At 32.4% G+C, this 9,767-nt stretch overlaps 2 protein-coding genes across 2 annotated transcripts in view; both read left to right on the forward strand.

The window, feature by feature from the left end:
- Nucleotides 1–5,947: 5,947 nt before the first annotated feature.
- On the forward strand, nt 5,948–7,865 carry HELRODRAFT_183617 (hypothetical protein; the record flags this gene model as incomplete). The annotated part of the gene is made up of 6 exons (XM_009013210.1): nt 5,948–6,104; nt 6,242–6,344; nt 6,422–6,502; nt 7,241–7,358; nt 7,423–7,585; nt 7,729–7,865. 6 exons carry the CDS (start codon nt 5,948–5,950, stop codon nt 7,863–7,865), a joined length of 759 nt encoding a protein of 252 aa, XP_009011458.1.
- Nucleotides 7,866–8,394: 529 nt separating this feature from the next.
- The window catches only part of HELRODRAFT_183618 (hypothetical protein), a gene marked incomplete at both ends in the record, with an annotated part of 2,148 nt that continues 775 nt past the window's right edge, over nt 8,395–9,767 (forward strand). Inside the window, one exon of the mRNA XM_009013211.1 lies at nt 8,395–8,528. Coding sequence (XP_009011459.1) covers nt 8,395–8,528 — 134 coding nt within the window. The remainder of the gene's footprint in view (nt 8,529–9,767) is intronic.

Raw genomic sequence — 9,767 nt, forward strand, 5'->3', positions numbered from 1 at the left:
ACCTGTTGTCAATAAAATAAATATTCCGGTTCCCTATTCGAATGGTTTGAATGATTTTAAGAAGAATGTTATGGATTTGTTTGATAGATTTAAAGGTAAGAATAAATCTAGATGTATAAATGTCGGAGGTAAATCAATGGGACGAATGCTCTTTAGGAACTAATTCTATTTTATTATTATTATTATCCTTTACTTACTACATTGATTATTGACCATTTTGTGCTATTTAGTATGAATGTATACGTTATTATAAGGTATTTTATTTTCCCTCTCTTCTTACTATATGTACCACGAGATAGACTATAATTTATTGATCTTGACGATCCATAGGATTTAATTGGAAGGTTTGGCTTATTGAGTTTTTACTTGAATATCTGATTACTCTTATTGCTGATTGAATGATGATTTGTTGATTCTGATTGATTTTGAACTGGTTGGAATGATGGATTCGCGAGTTTTTGCGTGAATATTTTATTATTTGAATATGATATATGTACCCTAACCCTAACCCTAACCCTAATACTATGTTTAAATGGTTTTTTTATATATTATAAATTTGGATTTTACATTTTTATAATTTCAAATATTTTACTATAGTTCAATTCCTGAATATTGCAATGGAAACGTGTTCGATTATATTTGCATGCAATACAATTTTCATACAATATGGGATGGACTATTGCTACATTGCTACTTCGTCCAGTATATATAGCTCTCGTATACAATATCGCTTAACGTTGTTTCAAGATTGTCGAATATTGCTTGTATTATATTGCTGGATATTTGATAAAACGGTTAATATCTTGAATTATTTTATTAATTCTTACATTTTACTATTATTTGAAACAATTTTACTTCGTGAGAATATTCTAGAATACTTATGAATATTTTTAAACATAAATTTAATGTTTTTATTTCATTATTGTACATTTAACTGAGAGATTTACATGAAGTTGAAATATTTCATTTGAAATTTTATGATAACATTAATTGTTATTCATTAATTGACAATAATTCTTATCACTTTAAACTAGTATTATATTTAATAACGGTGCACTTACCCTATTGTTTTAACCTGTTGAATTGAAATTTGGGAATTATACAATATTTATTCATTCTCTCAATATAATTCTTAGCATCATAATTTTATATAATAACATGACATTCATTATATTTCTATCTTCATTTGTTGAACTGAAATATATAGATAACGTAATAGTTCTTGGGATATTTCATTGTATTCTACTACTGTAATTTTAATTGCTTTATATTGGATTTGGTTTTATTGGAGTTAGTTTGTTGTGAAAATAGTTGAATGTAGGGTATTGTTTCTATATGTTTTATTACGGCTTAACACTTTAGTTTAATGTAGATTTGATTACTCTGTATTGATTTGATATTGAATTTGGTTTCATTATAGTTGGTTCAATGTGAAAATTGATTAATTTGGGATATTATTTTCTTATATCATTTCATTATATTTCCATCACGGTATAAAATATTAACCTTAATGTAGATTAAAGTATTCGGAATCTGTTTTCATTGAATTTTGCTTATTTTATTAGAATAGAAATCTTCTGGGTATTATTTAATTGAATTAAACTTGCTGGTTCATTTATTGAATTGCCAACTTTATTTTTGTTGGCTCAGATATGATTATTCTTTATTTGACTATTACCGACTCGTTAACCCTTTGATTTTAAATTTACAATTTTATTCGATTGGTAGTACACATCCATTATTATGGTAATTTTAGTATAAATGTTTTAATTTTATTTCACAGCTGTTAAAACTTTAATGTTAATTTTATGTTTACATATTTCATTGCAGTTCTCGCATTCCTGATGAGACTTATGTCGAAACACTTGTGTTAATACCGAGAACTGTGTGCAGAATAAAAGTTCACTTGAATTTGAAAGTGTCTACATTGCTTCTTTCGTCGTACTATCGTTTGAACATATCAGCGCAAAATATACAGAAACACACAAACAAACACCATCATACGCACATACTCAACATTCATTGATCACCCTAAACGTGCTAGAAAAGATCTATCAGATGATTTAAAGCAGTCAATAATAAGAAGTGTTGCGAATGGATTGACTTACCGTCAAATATCACACTATTTTGGTGTTTCTGTTGGATCTGTTGCATCTATTGTTAAGGCAAGATTGTCTTCATTTCTAAGTTGTGATAGTGGTTTCATAGAATTGTTTAATTAAATCTTGATATTTACTAGTCATTTTAGTTCATGTATGTATTCTCTTACAGAAACATACTGAAACAGGATCGGTTTCTTCAAGGAGGAAGAATTGTGGTCGAGTTTGTAAAGTTTCACCCCGCATGCTCCGAAGCATTGAGATTGCTGTACGTCGGTCACCGACAAAATCTAGCAAAAAGCTACAACAAGAATTGAGGCACAGTGGTTTAGATGTTGGAACAAGTACCATCAGAAGATATCTAAAAAAGATGGGACTTGTTTCAAGGGTTGCACCACCTAAGCCACTTCTTACACTTCGACATAGGAAACTGCGACTAAGCTTTGCAAGGAAGTACATAAGCAAAGACGAAGAATTTTGGCGAAAAGTCCTCTTTACTGATGAAACTCGCATCTCAATTTGTAATGATGCAAATAAAGTTCGCTTTCGCAGAAAAACTGGAGAGAAACTGAACATATTTACTCCAACTGTGAAGCATCCTGCATCAGTTATGCTGTGGGGAGCATTTGCGGCTTCCGGAGTTGGCCGAATCAGGTTTCTTGAAAAGGGAGAGGTATGCAACAGTGCATGGTATATTAAAGTTTTAAACCAGCAGGTGAAATGGTCTACAAGAACCCTCTTTCCAGGAACAGATTTCTGGCTGCAAGATGATGGTGCTCCTTGCCATAGGTCAAAACTAGTGAGAGACTTTGTCATGGCCAATGGATGGAAAACTTTAGATTGGCCTCCTCAATCTCCAGATCTTAATCCCATAGAAAACTTATGGTACCTGCTCAAAAGAAAGGTTTGGACCAAGAACTTCAGCAATGCAACTGAACTAAAGGAAAAAATTATTTCTGTATGGAATTATGGTTTGAAAAATGAACTACTTGAGAAGCTGGTACTTTCAATGCCTTCTCGTCTCCTTGCAGTCATCAAAGCTCGAGGTGGCTCAACCAAATTTTAGAAGAGAACAGAACTTATTTTTAAGCTCTTTTGAAACATAATAAACCTTCTTAACTATTTAGAAAAATTTTATACAATATTAACAAAAAAAAGAGTTAGTTATAACATAAATTTGTTCAGTTTAATAAGCGTTCACAATTTTTTGAGCAATACTGTAGCTACTGCAGGTTCATGTCTGATAGCTGACTACTGGCCAACTCAGCCTTACATCTTCTTGGAATAAATTTATGTTAAAAATTTTTGTAAAATAATTTTTTTATTCATATAACAGGATCAGTCAAAAAAATGCTTCAATTTATGGTTTACTGGTGCTCGAGACAGAGATGGTAAAAAGGCATCTCGGTTGAACAAATCAAATTCATCTGGTAAAAAGGCATATCAGTTGAACAAATTAAGTTCATCTGTAAGAACAAATGAAGGAAATTTTTCAGACGAGGCATCAGAAGAGACCGTGCTCGAACTCAGGGAGGATAACGAGATTATAATCCGTAAGGCGGACAAGGGGAGCACAGTCGTCATCATGGACCACGATGAATATCAAGATGAGGTCCAACGTCAACTGAACGACATACGGTACTATAAAAAACTGAATAATAGTTTGATGGAGAACAACGTCAGATATATTACAGAGAGACTCAAAAAAGCATACCGCGAGGGAGAGATATCGGAGAATGCAATGAGGAGGCTGCTGCCAGATGATGATTGCAAAGCTCGGAGATTCTACATCCTACCCAAGATCCATAAGCCTGCAAATAAATGGTATAATGTCAGATGTCCACCGGGTAGACCGATAGTATCCGACGTTGACTCGGATAGTTCTAAAATAGCTGAATTTATAGACACGAACCTGAGGATGTGCTGTAAAGATCTGACTCACGTGCTCCTTAACTCGCAACAGCTGGTCGACAAAGTGAAATTCCGACCGATCAAATACGAGGATGCATTCATCACGGGTGACATCGCCTCGTTGTACACGAACATCAACCTGAACCGTGCTATGGCTGTTGTGAGAGGGGAACTGAAGAAGAAAAAGTCACACCATCGCCCGGATGGCCTGATCTTGGGCCTGTTGCACTTCACGTTATATAACAGTGATTTTTTATTTAATAATAATTATTATTTACAAATTATGGGAGTTGCTATGGGGAGGGCATATGCCCCCACCATAGCAAATTTATATTTAAGGAACTTCGATGATATTATTATTAAACGCTTTAACCCGGGATACTATAGTCGCTATTTGGACGATATTTTTTTATGGGTGAATGAAGGATTTGATTTTGAGGGTTTTTACAAGGGTGTGAATGAGCTAATGGACAATATCACAGTTGAATGTAAGATGAATGGGAGGATGATTGATTATCTGGATGTATGTATATATAAATTTTTGATGAATAAAATACTGAGAATACATACCTGCGTCCACTTGAAGGAGACTGACAATCTATCCCTATTGCACCATAGCTCATGCCACCCCAGGCATGTTATGAGGGGAATTGTCAGATCCCAGTTTCTCAGATATTTTAGGTTATGTAGCGACTTTGGCTCCTTTTGGTACATGGCACGAATGTTGATGAATGATAGGGGATATGGGTACAAGGATATGAGGAATATATTGAAGATGGTAATCAAGGATTATGACATGTATGAATGGTTTAAGAAATATAATGATGATTGGGATGGTATGAATGTAGATACGGCTGTGACGGCTAAGGATATTTTTGGTGTGGGGATGCATAACATTTATGATGATAGAAAGGGTAGGGATCTAATTATCCCGATCCCCTTCTCTAATGGGTTGAATGCTTTTAAAAGTAACCTAATTGAGTTTTTTAAGAAGAATAGGAAGAATGTCAACGTGAAATGTGTGAATATTGGGAACAAACCTCTGGGACGGATGTTATTTCGGGATTGATGAGAGGGATGACGGATGATGTGGTTTCACTTTGGGATGCGTGGGTTTTGAATGGATATGTATGTTTCACTATGGATGTTTTATTATTGTATTAATTGTATATTTTCAAGGGGTTTTTGTAGGGATGGGTTGTTATCATATTAATTGACATATTTTCAAAGGGTCTAACTTCCATATATTGAGAATTTTTAACACAAATTCGAAACACATGTGTCGATCACAGAGCGAGTTTTTGTAATAAAGCATATTAGAAACAAAAAGACTTACTTGTGAAAATACTTAAATAAAAAATATAAAGATTTTACTACATCCAATGACAGCAGTACCGATGAAAAGGAGCAAACTTAGTGGTTAGCAGATTTGGCTTTATTCTTTTTTATAAAACCCCCTCTTTTGGAGACAAAACACATATCTTTATAAAACACCAGAGATCCCTAAACAAACCAGTAGTGAAATGCTAGTTGCACCAGATCATTCTCGGATGGTCGACAAGCAATGGGGCGGAGAAGAGACAGCATTAAGGTTTAAGATAAAGGAAAAACACATCGATGAAGTGATAACGATTATTGTGTGCGCTATAGCTGTTGTAGTGAATCTAATTATTACAATCGTAGTCTTGAAATCTAAATAGTTCCAAAACACCACTAAAAAGTAAAGACTATAGCAGCTATACTGCTATCAGCTATAGTATAGCTTGAGAAGTAAAGAGTAAAAAATTTCATCCTGATTTGCCAACTGATGGGCGAACCTTAATAAAAACTCCTAAAAATTATATCGTAAAACATTTTAACAATGGGTTGTATTATCATTTTTCAACTTTATGAGCGCACAGTTCACATTTGTGCTCGCATTAGCGAAGAAAGGAGACATGACCCGCCAATTTAGTGCGAAAGCGACGCGCGGACTCCAGATTGAGCTTGGGCTCTCGAACGTCGAGATCTATAGTGATGAGGTCTCGTGGATCGCCACGCGAGTCATCAATTCTGTTACTGGCCAGAAAGTTATAAAAATGCTGCCCTCAATAAGTCAGTTAAAATATGCGAAAGTCCTAAACCAGATTGGATGAAGTATACTAATGTACAATATGTATACAAAACAGGTTGGAAAAAACTTTGTTTTTATTACTGAATAATTTCATTTGTTTCAAATATTTTGTTCTTAGATAGTTTGGATCTTGCCTACATGAAAAGGAGAAAAGCTGAAAATTTGTCTAATCTGTCTGATTTAAATACAGATACTTTTGAAATAGAGAAGAAAAAAAGACGGTATGGTATATTTTTGAATTTGTTAATTAAAATTCAATGATGTGTTTTGAGAGAAATAAATTACTCCATAATTGTAGGAAAGTCTGTAGGAGGGTCTATGATTCCAGCGATGAAGAAATACCCACAAGAAAAGTTGGCGCTAAGAAAAGGAAAGAAAGGTGAATTTGACCTTATTTAATAATCTTTGTTTTAGTCTAAATTTCCTATTTCTTTATTGGCAGTATTGAAGAGCCAAGTGATTTGGAACATTTATTCAATTTGGACAATCTACCGACTTTCCCATCTACTTCACAAACCCCTAGGAATAAAAGTTGAATTTTTTTAACATTAAACAAATTAATAATTATACATATGTATCAAATATTTCAAATTTAAAGGCAGTTCAGGCATACAAGGACCTTCATGTTCGTTTGTCTATGATACTCCCATAAATCAAAGTATGAAATTAATTTTGTTAATGTTAGATTTTTTTATATAAGGTTACACATCAGGTCAAGAAATATCTTATGTGAGTCAACAAGGTATATTCACACCCACTTCACAAACCCCTAGGAATAAAAGGACCTTCATGTTCGTTTGTCTATGATACTCCCATAAATCAAAGTAATTTTGTTAATGTTAGATTTTTTATAAAAGGTTTATATTACTAAATTGTAGGTAATCGATGTTTGGAGAAAGCTATCGCTTCAAGTCAAGAAATATCTTTTGTAAATCAACAAGGTATATTATTTCATTATTGAAAATCTTGAATTTATTGATTATATCATATGTATTTTTTTCAAAAGAGTCAAGGTTAGAAAAAAAATAAATTCCGTATTACAACAGATGTCCAAAATGAATGAAGATATTCAAAAAATGAATGAAGATATTCAATTAATATTTGATTTATTAAAAAGTAGTAATGTGACACTTGATAAAAAAATAATTAAATTGTCTTACCTTCCCATTGATACAATGGAGAAGTTATATGAAGTTAATAATAATGTGCAGAACAATGTGGAGTGTGCTAATTTGGTTAGTATATGTATTACATTTCTTTAGATATGCAACACCATATTTTAACAATTTTTTAATTTAGGTGGATCATTTATGCACACTTGGTGGACAGAATGTAAAAGATTGTGTGCATCGAATGATGAAAGCATTGATGACGCACCAAGTCAGCCTCAACATTACATGGATGGGCCAGAAAAAAGAAAAGGAGGGCTGGTCAAGACTTCTACTTCGAGATGCCCTGATTAGTCAGTATTTTTTGCTGTTTCAAAAATAAATAAAATTTCTATTTATCTATTTTCTAATAATTAACGTTTTGTTTATTGTCTTTTTTTCTAGGATTAGATTTAGATTTCAATGTAATCAGTTTATTTTTCATTAACTCCTCCAGATGCCATACAAAAAAATCTAAGGACTGGGCATGCCACAGAGGCAGATTGTGATGTTGAGGTGAAAAAATGGCTTCGGAATGCACCGGACAGGTATGGTGGAAGAGCCAAAAGGGAACAAGCCAAAAGCAGCACATAGATACTAATTGTTTATATATATATATATATATATATATATATATAATGAAATTATTAATTAAATGAAAATGAAATAATGACTTCAATGAAATACTGAATTCAATTATTAATTTGTTTCTTAGAGTATATATATATATATATATGTATGTATGCTTGTATGTGTATATATATATATATATATGCATCTGATAATGTGCATTGTTTCTTACTTTGTTGGTATAAATATGTTCTAAATTTATCATTTACTTTTTTAATTTACTTTTTGTTATCAAATTTTATTCATCAATCGTTTATTTTATTTAATTTTAGATTTTCTGTTACTGTTACTAAATTATTTATGTTCTGGTTTTATCAGGAAATTTACTATCTGAATATATATATATATATGTATGTATATATATATATATATACTTGATATTTTGCAAATAATAAAAATAATAAGATGTTATTGTCTAATATGTAACATTTATTTAAAAAGTGGGCCGATGTCGGCAGTAAAATTCGGACCTATACCGGAATGATTACGGGTGATGGTAATAAAATCCGGGTCGATGCCGGATCGAATACGGGTGCTGGCAACGAAATCTGGTCCAGCGCCGGCGCGAATAAGAGTGCTTACGATAAATCCGGGCCGATGCCGGCGCGAATACGACCGTAGCCTAACGTAAATAACAAGCCTGAGCGCTCACATCCCTATTTTAATGTTTTGATCAAATAGGAGGCGAACGATTTGGTGGTAGGAAAAAACATCACCCGGATAAAAGTTCACCTGCTAAAAATGCAGAGAAAAAACATCACCCGGATAAAAAATCACCCGGATAAAAAATCACCCGGATAAAACATCACCCGGATAAAACATCACCTGAATAATACATGACAAAATTTAATATAAAATATAAAACTTTTACAATCGATGACAAGCGTCTCCAATTTATATTCTATTTAAAAATTTAAAAACTTTTTTTAAATAGAATTATTTGCTGCGCACAATAATTTGGTGCACTAATTACCGCCTTGACGTCGTTTGATTGGCTGTAGGATTTGTCTGCTTTTGTTAAAATAGTCTCAAAAATTTGTTTGGTTTTGCAGCAAATGTAGAACTTTGCTATTGAATTTCCCATTGAATTTGTTTAATTTAGACAAGTTTGATGAGTGGGTATTGTAGACATTTCAATAAGCTATCAGATAAATATCATAACTCATTTTTGGCAAAAAAAATGTGTCTGGTTTTGTAATATAGCTCCTCATTTATACTAATTTAACTGTTATCATGGAATTTATTAGAAACAACAAAGGTGGTTTGCAACTTTGCTATAATGGGTACGCCTTCAACAAAAAAAATAACAAAAAAACAACAGTAAGATGGCTATGCAGCAAACATAGTTCATTGAAATGCAATGGATCGGTTGTCACAAACTTAGAAGTGAGTAAATCTTTATTTTATTTAAATTGTAAAAATTACAAATATAAGTTAATTAAACTTAGTAATTAACAATATTAACTACCTTTATTTCAATAAATGTTTTCATATTTTTCTATGTTACAAGATAATAAAGACCTCATAAATAAATGTATTTTATGGTGTTGTTTGTAATGCGTTTTTATCAATATTGTTCTGTTTTGTAGATGAATGCAGTATTAAGTGTCACACCTCATACACATCCATCGAGTGAATCAGAAATTGAAAAACTCAAAGTAATCAACAGGATGAAACAAGCTGCATGTTTAGTGTCAACGTCGAAACCAACACACGTATACGCATCAGAATTGGTCAGCATGAATGAAGATGTCAAAAGAAAATTAACTTCAAAAGACCACATGACAAGGAGACTTAGATATCAAAAAAGAAAACATTTTCCAAAAGAACCTGAATCTGCGACAGATTTGAATATTCCGGACGATT

This window comes from Helobdella robusta (assembly GCF_000326865.2).
Source record: "Helobdella robusta unplaced genomic scaffold HELROscaffold_112, whole genome shotgun sequence".
Classification (NCBI taxonomy): domain Eukaryota; kingdom Metazoa; phylum Annelida; class Clitellata; order Rhynchobdellida; family Glossiphoniidae; genus Helobdella; species Helobdella robusta.